The 19,311-nt window shown below is 39.7% G+C and overlaps 1 protein-coding gene across 5 annotated transcripts in view; it reads right to left on the bottom strand.

Moving 5' to 3' along the window:
• The window catches only part of Setx (senataxin), a 65,979-nt gene that overhangs the window by 6,734 nt on the left and 39,934 nt on the right, over positions 1–19,311 (bottom strand). For 3 of the 5 annotated variants that reach the window (XM_075985613.1, XM_075985611.1, XM_075985612.1), the window contains 10 exons: positions 16,652–16,753; positions 16,363–16,478; positions 15,170–15,241; positions 10,547–10,696; positions 9,215–9,322; positions 6,950–7,137; positions 6,052–6,144; positions 4,427–4,591; positions 3,805–3,969; positions 1,258–1,356 (listed from right to left, as the gene is read on the bottom strand). In XM_075985613.1, the coding sequence (XP_075841728.1) occupies positions 1,258–1,356; positions 3,805–3,969; positions 4,427–4,591; positions 6,052–6,144; positions 6,950–7,137; positions 9,215–9,322; positions 10,547–10,696; positions 15,170–15,241; positions 16,363–16,478; positions 16,652–16,753 (1,258 nt within the window). The remainder of the gene's footprint in view (positions 1–1,257; positions 1,357–3,804; positions 3,970–4,426; positions 4,592–6,051; positions 6,145–6,949; positions 7,138–9,214; positions 9,323–10,546; positions 10,697–15,169; positions 15,242–16,362; positions 16,479–16,651; positions 16,754–19,311) is intronic. The other 2 variants (XM_075985616.1, XM_075985615.1) reach the window with 1 other exon arrangement.

Below are 19,311 nucleotides of genomic sequence, written 5' to 3'. Positions count from 1 at the left end.
GCCTAGGCTGTGTGTGTGCACATACACGCAAGCACATATAAACACCAGGTGTCTTCCTCAACTGCTCTCCATTTATTTTTTGAGACAACACCTCTCACTGAACCTGGGACTCATCACTTAGGCTAAGCACTATAAATAAAATAGTAACTCTGCTTTAAAAAAAAGAATGCTCAGCCGGGCGGTGGTGGCGCACGCCTTTAATCCCAGCACTTGGGAGGCAGAGGCAGGCGGATCTCTGTGAGTTCGAGACCAGCCTGGTCTACAAGAGCTAGTTCCAGGACAAGCTCCAAAACCACAGAGAAACCCTGTCTCGAAAAACAAAAAAACAAAAACAAAAAAAAAGAATGCTCTTTTCTGTTAAAAGAGGCACATTTTCGGGGCTGGAGAGATGGCTCAGCAGTTAAGAGCACTGACTGCTCTTCCAAAGGTCCCAGCAACCTCATGGTGGCTCACAACCATCTGTAATGAGATCTGGTGCCCTCCTCTGGCATGCGGGCCAGAATATTGTATACATAATAAATAAATATTAAAAATAAGAAGCACATTTTCCTTAAATTGTACTAAGCTTTGTTAGTAGAATACTGTTTTCTTGAAAGAAACACATGATCTTTCCTATGAAAATAAGCATATCTTCTTTAAACTGTACTAAGCACTGTTAGTAGAATAATGAGTTTTCTTTAAAATAACACTTGCTCTTTTCTGTGGAAAGAAGCACGGTTTTCTTTAAACTGTACTAAGCATTGTTAGAAGAATAATGAGTTTTCACTAGCCAGCAAGTTCCCAGATATGCCTATCTCTGGCCTGGGGATAGGGGGTTATAGATGTGCACCATCATGATTTTTTACATGGGTGCTGGACAGTCAAAATCAAGTTTTTATGCTTGTACAGTAATCACTTTACCAAAATGAACCATCTCCTGGGACAAACTATTATAAACAGTGATTCTCAACCTTTCTAATTCTGCAATTCTTTAGTACGGTTCCTCATGTGACCCCGACCATAAAATTTTCATTGCTACTTCATAACTGCATTTTGGTACTGTTAAGATTTGTAATGTAAATATCAGATATGCTGGATATCTGATATGCAACCTCTGTGAAAAGGTCATTTGACCCCCCCACCCACAGATTGAGAACACTGTTTTAAACAAAAGAAAATTAACAAAGTAATCGATAGGGTTCTCTAAGAGCAGTCACTGGTGGGTCTAGATGACAGAACTGATTCTCAACAAGTGACAAAGCAATGTGAGCTACTTACCCAATTGAGCCTTGCTCAGAACTTGCCCTGACACATGTAACAATTATACAGTCTTTCTGCCGGCCCTGGAAGGCATCCACTGTATCCACTTCTGCAGGCCTGTTTACAAAAGGCACGTGTTTACCAAAAAAGGTAAAATTGTAAAATACACATACACAGTAGTATTTAAAACTCTTCACTGTGATGGCAGATGGTGGTGGCACAAGCCTTTAATCTCAGCACTTGGGGGCCAGAGACAGACAGATCTGAGTTCGAGGCCAAATGGTCTACAAAGTGAGTTCCAGGACAGCCAGGGCTACACAGAGAAACCCTGTCTTGGGGAAAAGAGAAAATACATATATTGAGTTGTAAGGTTCATCGAATATTTGAGATAAGGATAGTCCTTTCAGACACACAACTTCTGAAGTCAGTACGTCATCCTTACTCCATTCTTCTCATAGCATCTCTGGAAACAATTCTTAGTGTTTATCAAGTCCATAAGAAACCACATATACAGGTTGAGAATCACTGTATACAATAGCTAGTCCCAGGAGAAGGTTCATTTTGGTAAACTAAGGCTATACATATTTATATGATGTTTTCTTAAGTCTTTTAGAGTCTTCTATGGTTTTATCAGCTTGATGACTTCTGTAAAGAGACAGCTGGTATCCTGGCAGAAAGAACCATTCTTCTTTGGGGAACTGCCGCCAGAACAGTACCGAGTCTTCTTATCCATAAACATCTCTCCGTTTCAATTATTTCTTGTAACATACTTTGTAGTTTCCAGTGGATACATCTTATACTGTTTTGGTTTTATTTACTCCTAATTATTTTATTACTTTTGGTGCCATTTTAAGTGGAATGTTTTCACTTCCTGTGCAGACTACTCACTGAAAAACAGACTGTTATATATTGATCTTGTTTTCTAAAAGTCTCTTGAACTTGTTTGCTTAACCCCCCAAGGGTTTCTTTGTGCAGCTTCATTAATGTATCTATAAATATAACCACGCTGAATTATTTATAAAACACTTGCTCTGGCTAGAACCTCTACTACAATGGACAAGAGAATAAGAACAAGTATCTTTCACGGTCTACAGAAAGGACTGCTGAGCCATCAAGGGACAATGTTACCTATGTGGTTTTTTTTACAGATGCTTTTAATCAAGGTAAGAAATTTTCTCTGTAGCCCTAATAACCTTTTGAGTTATCAAAGATGATAGGTTCTGTTAAGAGCCTTTTCTGTTATCTATTGGTAGGACATACGGGTCACCTTCTCAATCTAATTGCTTGTCTGTTTTCTGAGACACAGTCTTCATTCTGTGACCCAGGCTGGCCTCAAGTTCATTATGATCATCCTGCCTTGGCCTCCCTAGATGGAGGCTCCAAGAGTGAGATGCCATATCCTGCTTCCTTCTCTTTTCCCATTAATATGCCAAGCCAACACTGCACTTTGGGATAATAAATTTCACTTGGTCATGATGTACAGTCCCTTTAATATATGCTGAATTCAGCCTGCTTTTTGTTTAGCTTTCTCACATCTGCAATCCTGAGTGCTTATCAGCCCTGTGGTTCTTAAACACCTTCCTGGGCTTCCAGGAATTACCAAGTGTTCTTGGAGCTGGCAATATCGCATAAGGCAGCTTGCCATCAAGCCTGATGACCTTAGTTTCATCCCAGAAGCAATTAATAAAGGTTATCCTCTAACTATATGCACACCATTGCGTGCCAGCCCCCAACATAAACAGACTTTAAAAAAAAATTCAAAGTGTTTTGTGCTAAGTATTACTGGGCTTTCTGTTGTTGTTTTCAGATAGGGTATTTCCTATATAGCCCAGGCTGGCCTAAAACTAGATCCTCCGGCCTCAGACTCCCGAAAGCAAGGATTACAGGCACACAGCTGTGTTATTGCTAACTCTGGATTGCCAGCTGGTGGAACTCAGCAGACAGGTCTAATTCGTTTCTCATCACTGGGAGGTTTTGATTACTAGTGCTACTTGCTATATAGTCTCTTCAGATTTTTTATTTTCTCTAAAGTCAAGTTTTTTTTGTGTTTCTAGATTAAAAACTTAAAATGCTGTTTTGGTATTTTAAAAGATTTGTGTGTCTTTGAGAGTCATGTGTATGTGAGTAAAGGCCACAGCAAAGTCCTAGGTGCCCTCCTCTATCACTGCCTATTCTTTCAAAGGGTTTTTCCCTAAACCTGAAGCTCATTCATTCAAGCTTTCTCAGACTAGAAGCCAGGAAACTCCAAAAGATCCTCCTGTCTGCCGCTTATGAGCTTGGGTTACAGAGAAGTATACAGGACACTCAGCTTGTTGCTTAAATGCTGGGATCCGAACTCTGTTCATGATTGCTTATAAAGTGCAATCTTAACCACTGAGCCGTCTCTTCAGATTGTTTGGTGAGATAGGTCTTATGTAGCCCATATTATCCTTGAACTCACTGTGTAGCAGAATGTGATCATCAGTGTTAACAGTCAACGTGGTAAAAGTTACAACAGCCTAAGCAATGGGTCGCAGCAGGTCTCTGGGGGATTATCTATGGATTAGTTGAGCTGGGAAGACCCACCCAGTGTGGGTGACACCATTCTCTACACAGGAGATCCCGGACTGTATAAAAGTGGAGAAATCGAGCTCATCACTAGCATGCATGCCTTCACTGCTCTTCTTCTTCTGACTGGATGCTTCAGGGTCCTGCTGCCTTGACTCCCCCATCATGATGGGCTGTAATAAACTGTGAGGTGAAATAAACCTTTTAATGCTTTTGCCACAGTATTTTGTTACAGCAATGGGGAAAAGACTATGGCACCAAGGGTACCTTGACTGATCTTTCTGCCTCTACCTTCCACATACTGGAATTACATGTTTCTTACCACACACCTGACACCTGACTTCCAGATTTTAATCTTTAATTTTATTGTAGAGGTAAAGAGACAAAAGCACAATCATAGCAGGTCCTGGAGGCACTGTAATTCCAAGTACACAGGGGACTGAGGCAGGAGGATAGCAAGTTCAGTGACAACCTGGGAAACTTACGGACACAGTCATAAAATAAAGAGGACTGGGTAATATAGCTCAGAGATGCTTAGAGTTATTTGTCTAATATACAAGACCACAACTGAACCCCAGTACTGTTGAGAAAGAAAATTCAACTTTTATAAACACCAGAAAAACATGTAAAAATACGTCACCCTTTCTTGTCAAATTCTTTCTCCAAATCCTTCTGGATCATAGTCTTCTGAGCCTTGTAATGGGTTATTATGCCAATATTTCGGAAGGAAATATCTTTTCTTTTGTCTTTAATAAGTTTAATTATTTCCATCACCAACTTTATTTCTTGAACATTTATATATGAGCTAAGATAGAAAAAGAAGACAATGTATCAAATCTCATAGCAGTCTAACTGCTCACTAGTTGTATTTAGCTTGATTCCCATTACCGTACATAGACGGGTCTTTTCCCTGTCAGGCAGCAGTGTCAATAGGATGTAATAGTAACTACTCATATATATATATGAGTAACTGTCCAATCCAGGAAGTGATTGTAAAAAAGGAATTTGTAATCAACTGAAGTATGAACCAATAACCACACAGCTGAAAACATGCCACCTAGAGAGCTAAACATGAACAACATGGCCCCAGGATCGAATAGCATGAAGCCTTCTCATCTACCATTATCATCTTTACTTGCTCTAGAACCTGTACTCCTGATCCAGACCTCAAGTATGTGTGTCCTTTCATTACTAAACTAGATCCAAATAACACCAGCATGGGCCATGTTATCCTGAGCCTTAAAGCGTAATTACTACTAACATGCTATCTGTTACACTGAAGATGTCCCAAAGGGGACGGCTCCCTCTCCTAGTCCTTGGTTTCTCCTCCGGTTACAATTCTATTCAGGTTCCTTGCGGCCTTCTGGTTCTATAACCTGCTTGGTGCTCAGCTCTTCATCTGCAGCTCTACTTCTGAAGGTGCCACATAAACCTTTCAGTTGCAATTCCTGTAGCATTGCAATCCTACAGGAAAACACCTCTGTATTTTTCACTTCTTCAAAGAATGCAACATCCCATTTCCTATTCTGATCTTAGAATCTGCATTTTCATATTTCCCCATAGCAGGCAGTATTTATGCATGTGTTAATATAATAGAATAACCTCTAGACTATTAGTTCCTCCAGTCAAAGCAACCCTTGTCTCCTGTGATATATTTGCTACCTAGAAACAAATCACTCACTCCACTTTGCTGTCACAGGTACCCAACCCAACACATTCCCACACAACTCAAAATCCTTAAAATACAGTCCCACTAAGTCACTATCCACTCTTTTAATATTAGCCCATTCACACGGTTGCATTTTTGTTGTTGTTGTTGTTGTTTTGGTTTTTCAAGACAGGGTTTCCCTGTGTAATAGTCCTAGCTGTCCTGGAACTAGCTTTTGTAGACCAGGCTGGCCTTGAACTCGCAGAGATTTGCCTGCCTCTGCTTCCCAAGTGCTGGGATTAAAGGCCCACCACAGCCCGGCCACACAGCTATATCTTCTCACTGCACTTAACCCACCTGGAAAAGTCACTCAACTCAATGATTAGTTAATACCTGTCTTCCAATGAGACCATAATCACCTTACAATGTCACTGCTATTACCTTTCAAGGACTTACTGGTCACCTGAGAGTATTGCCCAATTAAACAGAAAAGGGGAAGTTATCAAGACTGATAGTGAAAATGACTGTGCCCTGGTACTAGAGAGGCATGTATGGGAAAGGCTTATAACCTAATAATTCTGAGGCCATTACTGAGAACGAAGAAGAGAAAAACATACTCATTATCCCGTCGTTCTGAACCATCTTCAACATCAAACACAAGGTAGGGCTGAAATGGCCACTCTGACGAACATCGAACGGATTCAGTGTTTCTACAGAAAAGCAACCAGAATCAGAAAATATGCTCTAAAGGACACTTTATCAATATTTTTTTTTTCTGTGTAAGATAGAAAGAGGAAAAAGTTAAGGGATAAGAGGCCTTTCACAGATGCATAGCAGTGAAAAGTCTAAATTTGATTTTATTTCCATTCTGGCACTAAGAAAGGAGAGATATGCAATTATGACTAGAGAAAAGCTCATAACATAGTACATGAGATAAACAACCAGGGCTAGGGAAACATAGTGGAGCCTCCAGGGAAAGCAAACACAAAAACACAGCTAAGAGCTAGGCTTCAATCCCCAGTAGCACCATATAAGACAGGCCATGAGGTTACTACTGATTATATCTGGGTTATATTAAATATGGGTGACTTCTGTCTCCTCTTTTTTTCTTTTTCAAGACAGGGTGTGTAGACCAAGCTGGCCTCAAACTCAAGAGATCAAGCTACCTCTGCCTCCTGACTGCTAGGATTAAAAGTGTGCACCACCACAGCCCTGCCACCTCTTTTATCAATCTGTATTTGATATAATCAATATAGCTTTTATAATTAAAGAAAAATCACTTCAAATTGATGATTTAAGCAGATTAGTGCTCCCCACCCATCCAACAGGGTTTTATTCTGTAGTCTAGAATGGCCTCTTAACTCTCAGCAATCTTCCTGCCTCAGTTTTCCAAGTAACAGGATCACCCATATCAGCTAACACAGCTAGCCTGATTTATGCTTTTTATGCCAAGACTTCTTCACAGCAGCTAAATCTTCAAATAGGACAAGTCTATAAGCAATACAGGACACCCACCTATTTGTTTTCAAGTTTTTGTTATAAACATAATTAGAAGGGAAGAGACAAATGTCTGGATGCATCCTATACTGAACGGTAAGCTGTAAAACCGGCAGCCTGCCAATCTTGTTCTGTTTCACATAATCTTCCAGCAGCTTGCAGAATCGTGCCATCATTGACTGGTCGTACCCATACTCCTGTGCTTTCTGAGAGGAAGAAAAGTATTTAAAAGTTTGGAGGGGGAGGGAAATGGGAGGCGGTTGCGGGGAGGAGGCAGAAATCCTTAATAAATAAATAAATTTTAAAAAAAAGGGGGTATTTGCAAAATCAAGTCTCTTGGATTTTAAATTCAGGCCAATCAAAACTTCAGGTGATAAACATATGGACCACCCTGAATTTAAACTAAACTTTGTCTTTTGACTGTCTTCATAAATTTAGTAACCCCTTTCTGAATTATAAAATAAAATATGTCACTTGACAAAATAAAAAAAATAAAAAATAAAAACAAACAAACAAAACAACAACAACAAAACCGCCCAGGGCAGTGGGCGCATCCTTTAATCCTAGCACTTGGGAGGCAGAAGCAGGTGGATCTCTGTGAGTTCAGGGCCAGCCTGGTCTACAGAGTGAGTTCCAGGACAGCCAGGTCTACAGAGAAACCCTGACTCAAAAAACAGACACAAACAAACAATATCTCTCTTGACATTTCCCACAAAAAGAAATGTAATAAGAAAATAGTACCTGAATCACGCTGGCACTCAAAATATAATACTGAAAAAGTGAATAAATGTACACACAAATGCTTGGCAGAATCTTCTAAATTACTAAATTCTCCATGGTAATTATCTCCAGAAAATAGTGGGTTTTAAAAAATCTAAGTGCCGGGCGGTGGTGGCGCACGCCTTTAATCCCAGCACTCAGGAGGCAGAGGCAGGAGGATCTCTGTGAGTTCGAGACCAGCCTGGTCTACAAGAGCTAGTTCCAGGACAGGCTCCAAAACCACAGAGAAACCCTGTCTCAAAAAACCAAAAAAAAAAAAAAAAAAAAAAAAAAAATCTAAGTGAGCCAGGAGTGGTGGCACACACCTTTAATCCCAGCACTTGGGAGGTAGGCAGATCTCTGTGAGTTCCAGGCCAGCCTGGTCTATAACGTGAATTCCAGGACAGCTCTGGCTAGTACACAGGGAAGCCCTGGGGTGGTGGTGGTGGAGGGGGAACAAGTGCACGAACAAGTTGGCTCAGTGGTTAAGAGCACTTCTTATTCTTGCAAAAGGCCCAGTTTGATTCCCAGCACCCACATAGGAATTCATGCACAAAAAAAAAATAGTACTTTAAAAAAGATATGTAAAAAATCAACTTTGCAATCATTCTTTTTATTGAGAAAAGGAAAAAAAAAGTTTCCCCCTCCCCCCAGCCTCCCATTTCCCTCCCCCTCCTCCCACCCTTCTCCCCCTCCCTCCACTCCTCTCCCCCTCCCTCTCCAGTCCAAAGAGCAGTCAGGGTTCCCTGCCCTGTGGAAAGTCCAAGGTCCTCCTCCCTCTGTCCATGTCTAGGAAGGTGAGCATCCAAACTGGCTAGGATCCTACAAAGCCAGAACATGAAGTAAGATCAAAACCCCGTGCCATTGTCCTTGGCTTCTCATCAGCCCTCATTGTTCGCCTTTGCAATCATTCTTAAGTTTTTCTTCAGTAACTTTATTTGTATAGTAACTTTGAAAAACACAAATAGTTGGATCTTATCATTCTTGATGTTTTTACCAAGTATCAAAACAAAACTGTTGAGGCCCTCCGTTATCCTTTCAGGAGTTTGTTAAAGCCCAGTGTACCCGAGAGCTGCAGCAGCTCTGCCCACACGGCTGCGCACTCATGCTCCCACCTCAGCAGGAAATCCACCGTCAGAAATGACTGGCAGCAGCAAAACAGCCACAGCCCCTCCAGCAGGGGAAGCCTCTGGCACTGCACCGTGTGGCCTTTAGGTTTTCCTGTCTTTGAAACTCTAGCCCACACACTCAGAAGCACAGCTGTGAACAAGGAGGACATTGTAGAGACGTTCACTCTCTTTGGAGACAAGGTCTCCCTGTGTATCCCTGGCAGGCCTCAGCCAAGAACCTGCTTAGCCTGCTGAATGCTAGGACTGCAGCCATGCACAATCATGCCACAATTTTCTTATGAAACTTCAAATAACACTTCTCTTTTCTGCCATTTCCTAATTTTCCTTTCAATTTGAAACAGAACGATTCCCTCAAAACAAAAGCAGGCCCTCTACCATCAACAGAAACACTCACCATAGAAATGACGGTGGGAGGGAGCTGTTTGGGGTCTCCTACTAGGATAAGTTTGTTGCAGCGGTGGATAAGTGGAGTAAGTGTTTCAACTTCACAAGACTGCCCAGCCTTGGCAAGAAAGTACAAAGGGACAAACAGCCTTAATTAAGTTCTAAAACCCATAAAAGTAAAAATTCCTCCATTAGTACAGCTAAACCTGTTTTTAAATTATGTAGGATCTCATACATATTGGGCAAGTGCTTTGCTATTGAGTTACATCCAATCTCCTCTACACCAAGTATAAAAAATAAGCATTTAAAAAAAAACTTTTCAAGGTATATTATACTTGTGTGAAAATATCTTTATGTAAGACATCTTACTATGTACAATGAAGATATAGCAATGAAAAACACATACATATAAAAGAATTCATTATAAAACAAAAATTATCTAATCACAGCTTTGGAACAATCTAACAAGTATTTTGAAATCAACCACCATGGCTACCTTAACTGTGGAGCTTGCTACCAGCAAGGCTGTGCACATCCTAAGTGCATGCTGCATTCCTGCTGAGCTAGACTAGGAAAAGCTGTTTTACAACGTTATCTCTGAAATTTAGTATTATTTAACACATGACTATCTTTTCCCCATCTTTCTAATTCAATAAAATTGCCTTCAATTATTTCATCATTTCCATTATTTCTTTTTCATTTTCTCACACATAATTAACATATCTACAACAAGGTATGGGAACTTAGACTAATTCTCTATATCTAATGATCTAGTTCTTCTGTCTTCTGACTTTTCAATCTTGCCTATAACAGTAAGTACCCAATCAAAGTTCAACAAATGGACAAGAAATACAAGATATCAATAGAAAATGCGGCAGCCAAAGCTGTACAAAAATCATAAATACTTCAAAAGTGGCAGAGAAACTGCAGTAGTTCAACAGGATAGTGCTGGAGACAATCCCACCCAGAAGACGTGACTCCTCCCTCTGGAGCAGGCTGTCAGCACCATGTTTCACTGTATAAAAACATGTGCACATCCACTAAGAGTTGGGGGAGTAGAGTCTCCTAACTGCAATGCTGGTGGTTCACTCTCTAGCACAGTGGCAGAGTAGTGACCACTTGATAAAAACCTGCTCTTTATGGGGAGAGGAATGGGGGAGGGGAAGAGGAGTGAGGGGAGGGGGAGGGAAATGGGAGGCGGGGAGGAGGCCGAAATTTTTTCAATAAAAAAACAAAAAACAAAAAAAAAACCCTGCTCTTTATCCACACTTCAGCACCCACAATTCACCCATAATGTTTCTTCACAGTAGCAGTCACACTCACACGCTTGAGAGCCACTGACCTCATCAACAATGACGCAACTAAAGGGGACACCCCCTTGCCCGCGAAAAGCAGACTCAAGCAGGAAACCACCACTTGTGCTCAATGTGCAGCAGATGACGTGAGACTCCAAGATGATGGTATTCTGTGTTTTCTGTGGACGTCCCTTAACCTAGGACAACAAAGGATAACCATATTTAGTTATATACAAATCCTGCAGGTCCTATTTTTACTATTAAATATCTACCTTTTTCTTCATGTGACATAAAATATTCAATAAAAAGGGAAGCCTGGGCTCCGGAAAACAGGAGCAATCCCTCTGCACGAATTCACTGTGGACTTCAAGGCAATGGATGTTGAGTTTTAGGAGAAGTGGCAATCTGGATTCAGTGCTAAAGCATTTGCCAGATTCTCTTCTCTTAGCCATCACATAGTAAGTCTTCCCCCAAACATACTTAATCTAATGGTCTAAAGAAGACATGAAATAAGAAAATTAAAGCTTACGATACCCATGAACAAGGCACTTCACCCATAAGTGTGAAATACTAATTTAGAGATCATTTACATTGTTAAAGAAACTTCAACTGTTTATCTGATCAAAAAAGAAAAAAAAACATACCCTTAAGATGTGGAATGTCCTTCTGTATATGTGTTACGTTTATTGGTAGATGAATAAAGTTGTTTTGGCCAATGGCTAAGCAGAGCAGAGCCAGGTGAGAAAGCCGAACAGAGATATATAAGAGAGAAAGTAGGCAGAGTTGAAGAGTCGCCATGTAGCCACCAAATCAGAAAAGGTGCCAGAAAATTACTGGTAAACTGCAGGCTCGTGGTAATACAGAGATTAACAGAAATTGAGTTAATTTAAGATGTAAGAGCTAGCTAGGAATACACCTGAATCACTGGCCAAAGAGTGTTGAAGCTAATAGTTGTTTTTTTTTAATATTTATTTATTTATTTAGTATGTATACAATATTCTGTCTGTATGTATGTATGCCTGCAGGCCAGAAGAGGGCACCAGACCTCATTACAGATGGTTGTGAGCCACCATGTGGTTGCTGGGAATTTAACTCAGGACCTTTGGAAGAGCAGGCAATGCTCTTAACCTCTGAGCCATCTCTCCAGCCCGAAGCTAATAGTTTCTGTGTGACTGTTCGGGTCTGAGCAGCCAGGAAACAAAAGTGCAGTCTCTGTCTACAAATGGTGTCCAAATGTTTGGCAAGGATCTCCACATAAAGCCTGAGAAAACTTCAAAATTAAAAGGATTCTAAACAGACAAGATCAGAGTTAAGCACAGCTTTTTGGTGTGGGCTTTTTTTTCAGGGTGGGCTCTGTTTGTTGGCTTTGAGCAGAGGTGCAGTTCCTTTAAGTAAGGCTTCCTAACTCAGCATTAGCAGCAAAAACCTCACAGTTCTTTTTAAGAGGCTCTGCCACCAAACATTTAAATGGTGTTTACGAGCAGTCAAAATTGGGCTTCCTTTTGGTGGAATGAACATAGAAACTCCACAGAGTAATGAAAATAAATGTGGTTCCCACCAGTACCTCTGCCATGAAGCTAGACTCTCAAAAACCTAAGGAATGGGGGAGCCAGTTGCCAAAACTGCAGCTTTAATCCTAGCCATATTGTTTAACAGATGAAAGATTTGTGTGATCAGAAAAAGAAATATGCAGTAAAGATAGATTCCGATCAAAAAAACAGAAAACAAAACAAAACAAAAACCCTCTATAAATGTTTACAGCATGCTTAAAAATATATGTAGGTGTGGGAGAGAAAAGAAAAAGTCCTTAAAAAGAAACAAAGGCCAGGAAGTAGTGGCAAACTTTAATCCCAGTATTCAGGAGGCAGAGACAGGTGGATCTCTGTTGAGTCCAAGGCCAGCCTGATTTACAAGAACTAGTTTCAGGACAGCTAGGACTGTTATACAGAGAAATCCTGTCTCAAAAAACCAAAAAAAAAAAAAAAAAAAAAAAAGAAAAGAAAAGAAAGAGAGACAGAGAAAAAATATAATACGTCACATAAATATGGAAAATACAGAGAATCTGGATTATTTATACCATTGTGCTGTCTTTGGATTTTTTTGACTGTTATGAGCAAATAGCTGCCGAGAAACGTCTGATTATAAAAGCTGCTAGATTAGCCAACCTGTATGTTTTTAAAATATCTTTTTTTAAAATATTTATTTATTTATTATGTATACAATATTCTGTCTGTGTGTATGCCTGCAGGCCAGAAGAGGGCACCAGACCCCATTACAGATGGTTGTGAGCCACCATGTGGTTGCTGGGAATTGAACTTAAACCTTTGGAAGAGCAGGCAATGCTCTTAACCTCTGAGCCATCTCTCCAGCCCCTTTTTAAAATATCTTGACTTCAAAATTTAAGTCAAAAAAATATGTTACTTTGAGAAAGAGATTCTGCTTTTTTTTCCACATGAAATGAGAGGCTGATTCATTCTGGGTTAAGAAAAATCAAGTTTGATCAAGAAAGACCCCCTGAAAAATCTCCAATAGAAGGAGATGTCCCTGATGATCCAATGTCTCTGCAGAACAGCTACAAGGCAAGTGGTTGAGGTGATCCAACCATACAGAATACTCCAGTCAGGACCTGACCATAATCCTAAATTTTCTCAGGGTCCCCCAAAGATTACCAGTGTCCCCAATTGGCAGGAAGTAGCCTAGAAAACTATATCCACATTTACTCAAAAATAAATCATGTTATTTATCATTGTTTAGGGAGTTTTGGCACAAGTTGTTATTGGTCATTAAAAAAAAAAGTATAAACAAAAGCTGGGTGGTGGTGGCACGTCTTTAATCCCATCACTTGGGAAGCAGAGGCAAGCTGATCTCTGTGAGTTTGAGGCCAACTTAGTCTACAAGAGCTACAGGACAGGCTCCAGAACCACAGAAACCCTGTCTCAAAATAAACAAACGAATGAATGAATGAATAAATAAATGGGGAAAAAGGGGGACAGAATATCGAAATAAGATAAAAAGATTACCAAATCTGCTTTAATAAAAAAAGCTATTAATCTCAGGATACTTTACATTAGTATGGATTTTAGTTTATTAATATAAATTTAAGGTACATTTTGTTATGCTGTATGTATATTTCTACTCTTGTTTAGGGTATTATGTTTATGCAGTTCATTTTAAAATGCAATATATAAGAAATACACATTAATAGTCATCTATAATAACAAAATTAGCCATGTTAGGTATGTTTTTAAAGTCATACAGACAGATATGTTTCTGATAGATGGGAAATGTTCAAACACTTCAAAGACCTACAGAATATAGCATTTAAAATGTTTTAAGAACTTAGACTCTTCTTGACAGTGAGACATGCCTGCTACTGGCAGCACCAATTACTTCAAAGAGGATGATGGACAGCAAAGAAACTTCATATGGAGTTTGTTTACTTTATGGCAAAAACTAGCCATGTGAGCAGAGAAACTTGCCCTTGCCTCAATTGCTGACAGTTAACTGTCCAAACTGGACCAGCCGGAAATAAGAAAGGCAACTGATGAACTTTCCAAAGACAAGGTAAGGCAGCTGTTCAAGTTTCTTGTATGCACCTATAGGCTGAAGATGGATGCCCCAATGTTACAAAAGAATTTGGGTGACTATTAGGCAGTAAGATGACTGTCATTTCTAGAACTTTGGAAGTTGTTTACAATGCACTTATTGTTTACTCGGGTAATATAACCTTCTGGGGTCTTTGATGGAGTTGAAGACTAGATAGTTATAATTACAGTTTTCCTTACTTATGATAAAAGATAAATTATATATAAAACTTTAGACTCACAAAAATAGGACAGATAAGAATATTTTCCTCAATTTGCCAAATGTAAATGGACTAAAGATTGTAACTATAATTCTTGCTTGATAACAGTTTTGTATTTGTAATTTTATTATGTTAAAGTTAAAACTTTCCTTTTTTATTAGACAGAAAAGAGAAGATGATGTGGAATGTCCTTCTATACATGTGTTGCTTTTATTGGTAGATGCATAAAGCTGTTTCAGCCAAAGGCTAAGCAGAGTAAAGCCAAGCAGAAATCCTAAGAGAGATATAGAGAGAATAGAAGGAGTCAAAGAGATACCATGTAGCCACCGAAGGAGAAAGGTGCCAGAACATTACCAGTAAGCCACAGCCGCATGGCGATACATAGATTAATAGAAACAGGCTAATTTAAGATGTAAGAGCTAGCTAGGAATACACCTAAGCCATTAGCCAGTTTCTGTGTGATTATTTGGGTTTGGGCGGCCAGGAAACTAAAGTGCAGTCTCTGTCTTCACCCTTAAAGTGTCCTATTGAAACTAATTTCTTTAGAGCTGCATTCTGATTGTCCAGACACAAATCTGACTCAGCCTACCTTCAATTAGTCTAATAAGAATCTGATAGTCAGCAGTGGTAGCCCATGTTTTTATAGTCCCAGTACTTGGGAGGCAGAGGCAGGTGCATCTCTATGTGAGTTCGAGGTCAGCCTGGTCTATAGAACAAGTTCCAGGGCAACCAGGGCTACACTGAGAAAATCTGTCTCAAAAAAACAACAACAAACAAAAAAACCAAATACAAACCCAAACAAACCTCAGCCCTTAAATCCTCTAAACTGTTTCATTAAAAAAATAAAACACTGCAGGTAAATTACCTCTTTAATTTTTGAAGCAAGTTCCTGCCTTTCTTTTGAAACTTTGACAATGTGTCCATCTAATTCTTGCCTCTGAAAACAAATTAGAACGTTACCATGAAAACCAAGCACTTAAGCAGACAATTCACATGAGAGTGGAAAACAACACAGGAATTCACTAAAAGAGTGCTCTCTTCCCTACCAATCAACTCTTAACACTTCTCTGTACAGTTAAGAGACAGAGTTATGTCTCTCGTGCTCCATGATTGCTGTCTGCCTAGTATCTCCAACTCTGGAGCATCATTCATGTCTAAGGCACTTCACACACACTCAACAATCCTGCCACAGTGATGAACACATAATACAGGCATGGGAAATCATGGCACCCTTCCCCTAAATAAAAGCAGGGATTAGATTTGCTTGGCAACCAGAGACTAATCAAAGTATATTCTTAGAACAGACATATGACATTTTAAGTCGGTGTGGTGGTACCCAGAAATTCTGGCACTTGTCCTCTCGTGGAAAAGAAATGGCTGACATACAGAGAAAAGAAAATCAAAAGGTGGAAAAAAATGTTAACAGCTTAAGTTCTTGATCCAACCATACTGAAAGCTAAGTAACCCTTAACTTCGAGTATATGAGCCATCAAATTCTTTTTTCTAAACATAATTAGGAATGTTGGTTATTTTTATTTATGCGCACAGTTGTTTTGCCTGCATGTATGTTTGTAACACGAGCATGCCAATAGTCTGAGGAAACAAAAAGAGGGCATCAGGTCATCTGGAACTGGAATTACAATTGATTTTGAACTGCCATGTGGGTGCTGGGAATCAAACCTGGGTCCTCTTAATCATTGAGCCATCTCTCCGGTCCCTAGGTTTAACTCACCAACTGAAGAGTGCCTAATGATGAAAATAAGTCATCTACTTTTGTAAATAAATCTTTACTGCGAAACAAACTGCATCTGTTTGTTTACACTGATCTGATGAGGTTTTAGAGCCACAATCAAGCTGAGAAGCTGTCACAGACATTTTGTTGTCTATAAAACATACAGTATTTACTTCACAAAAGAGCGTGCTAACCCTAACATTAAGCACACTACTTCAGCATAGTTCATGGACTCAACGTCATATTTCAGTAAGAACATCACACACCCATTGCCTAGCTCAAGTCTAAGCCACTTCTGCAAGGCCCAAGTGAGGAAATATCCATACCTGCATCTCCCGCCCACCTCGACACAGAGCTCGCTGACGAGAAAGTTCATCGAGTTGACCATCTAGAAAGTCTTTTCTTCTCAGCATTTCTTGAATATGAGAAGGCAAATCTTTTTCTAAATTTTAAAATCATGTGTTAATTTTAACAAATTCACAAATACAATGTGAAGGAAAACTCCTTCTCAAAGCTAGATTAGTTCTGGGATCTCCAAAATACCACTATTGCCCCCTAACCTTTACCTTGCCATACAAAAGGAAGTGGAACACCAATGAACAAGACAGTACTTACTCATTCTGTGGTTGACTTGGCTGTCCAAACTAAATTTTAGGACCTCCGTATTAATAGACTTTTCTGGACCCAGTCGTACTAAATTTATATCTCCACAATTTCCTGTTGATAAAACCACACAAAATTTAGCCAGGTCGTGGTGGCACACACCTTTAATCCCGGCACTTGGGAGGCAGAGGCAGACAGATCTCTGAGTTCAAAGTCTACAGAGAGTTCTGGGACAATAAGGACGGGAGCGGGGGACAAAATTATTATTAAGGACACTGCTAATAAATCCCATCTCCATATTAATCAGAGAGTTATAGCATGAACTATAACTGCATGCCAGGAGCTATACTAAAGACCTGTCACACAGTCTTTCAGATATTCTGGATGGTAACGCTATAAGGTACTTACCACTTCAGTCAATACAAGATAGGAAGGTCACATGGGTATTTCATGCAGAATTCACACTGTTATGTTGATGTTTCTCAAATTACTCTCTATAAGTGTTCCATGAAGAACACTTGAGGAATGAAAAATTCAGATGCTGGGATTAAAGGTACCACCACACTTAGCTCAAAGTTTTCTTAACCACTTATATTACTATGTATTTTAATTCATAGTAATTAAATAATTCATAGTAATTTAGGACCCACCACCTGCCCCAAACACTCAGAATCAAGGTGTTTGTTTTGAGACAAAGTCTTGTATATAGTCCTGGCAGGCCTGGAACTATGTAGACCAGACTGGCCTTGAACTTCTAGCAATCCTCCTGCCTGTGTATCCCAAGTCTGGGTTATAGGCATATGAACTACACTTAGCCCAAATTTTCAAACTACAAATATATGAAGAAATGGCATTTTTATATAGTTGCCTATAATACAATTTTTTTTTGTTTGTTTTTTCTAGACAGGGTTTCTCTGTGGCTTTGGAGCCTGTCCTGGAACTAGCTCTTGTAGACCAGGCTGGCCTCGAACTCCCAGAGATCCACCTGCCTCTGCCTCCCGAGTGCTGGGATTAAAGGCGTGCGCCACCACCGCCCGGCTACAATACAAGTTTTTAAAGAATCATATAGTTCAGTTCTCTCACCTAAATGTGAGAGGACATCTTCTCTAGCCAACATCTACTCGAAGGTTTCAAAATAGCCAGATTCACTGTGTATCCACCAAAAAAATGCAAGAGATTTGGAATTCATACTAAATATCCAGAAATGTTCTACAAGTTAAAATGGGCATCATTCACACCACGGAATGAACTTGTGAAAATTCAGAGAAATTCCTAAAAGCCAAAAGCAGAGCTGAAAACCAACCTAGGAATCAGTAGCTTCCCTAGGTTCTGAAGAGGGTTGACTGGTGGCAAGCCATTACTTTGTTCTTTATCATCATTAAAGTATAATTTATATTTAGTAAAATATAGGCTTAAAAAACCTTATTTCACTGGGGGGTGGTGGAGCACACCTTTAATTCCAGCACTCGGGAGGCAGAGGCAGGCGGATCTCTGGGAGTTTGAGGCCAGCCTGGTCTATAAGAGCTACTTTCAGGACAGGCTCCAAAACTACAGAGAAACGCTGTCTAGAAAAACCAAAAAACAAGCAAGCAAACAAAAAGAAACAAAACAAAAACCCTTATTTCTAGCTGGACGATAGTGGTACACGCCTTTAATCCCAGCATTTGGGAAGCAAAGGCAGGTGAATCTCTGAATTCGAGGCCAGCCTGGTCTATAAAGCGAGTTCAGGAGAGGCTCTTCCCTTGGAAAATATGAATTAGCAAAGCTCACTTAAAACTGAGAAGCTGAGTGAACCAGACCCTTCAAAACATTTAACACAATTTATGAAAACTTTATTATCAACAAACAAAATGAATATATAACAAAATGAATCAACACCAAAAATAAACCAAGATAATTAACGAACTGTATAATCTGTTTTATGACAAAAAAGGAATTATGGGTTGTTCTGATTTATGAGCACAAACTTCAAAGTTCTAAAAACAATCAAGCATTGTATCACAGAATAATGATGTTTATAAGGTGATACTATTATAATTTACCAAAGGCACAGGGAGAAAAAAGGCTCTATCATATCAACAAAATATAAAAGCAAAAATTGATAGTTTATTATTCACTGATAAAACTTTAGGTTGTTGGGGCTGGAGAGATGGCTCAGTGGTTAAGAGCATTGCCTACTCTTCCAAAGGTCCTGAGTTCAATTCCCAGCAACCACATGGTGGCTCACAACCATCTGTAATGGGTCTGGTGCCCTCTTCTGGCCTGCAGGCATACACACAGATAGAATACTGTACAATAAATAAATAAACATTAAAAAAAAAACTTTAGGCTGTTAATTTCTAACTTTCCCACAGCGACTAAGCTGCACTTGAACAGACGTCAGTGCAGGCATCTACTGTGGGTGAATGCTCTTCCCACGTGCTATTCCACTGTTTAAAAAGCTCACCAAGCACAGCATTGGCAGCCATGCCTCTTGGCTACACATGCAGCTCTCTTGGACAGTGCTATTCAACTATAGCTTGAGAGCCAGTCAGTGGATGGCAGGGTCAGCTTAGAGTACCAGAATTGATGTTACTTCAGTAAGAACAGAAGTACAGAAGAATGCTGTCTACCCTCACAACCATTAACAAATACATGGCAAAAAGGAAAGAGTTTGGCTATAAACTGGCAAT

The sequence above is a fragment of the Microtus pennsylvanicus genome, chromosome 9 (genome assembly GCF_037038515.1).
Source record: "Microtus pennsylvanicus isolate mMicPen1 chromosome 9, mMicPen1.hap1, whole genome shotgun sequence".
Taxonomy (NCBI): domain Eukaryota; kingdom Metazoa; phylum Chordata; class Mammalia; order Rodentia; family Cricetidae; genus Microtus; species Microtus pennsylvanicus.
This window is presented reverse-complemented; position numbering and strand designations above follow the sequence as displayed.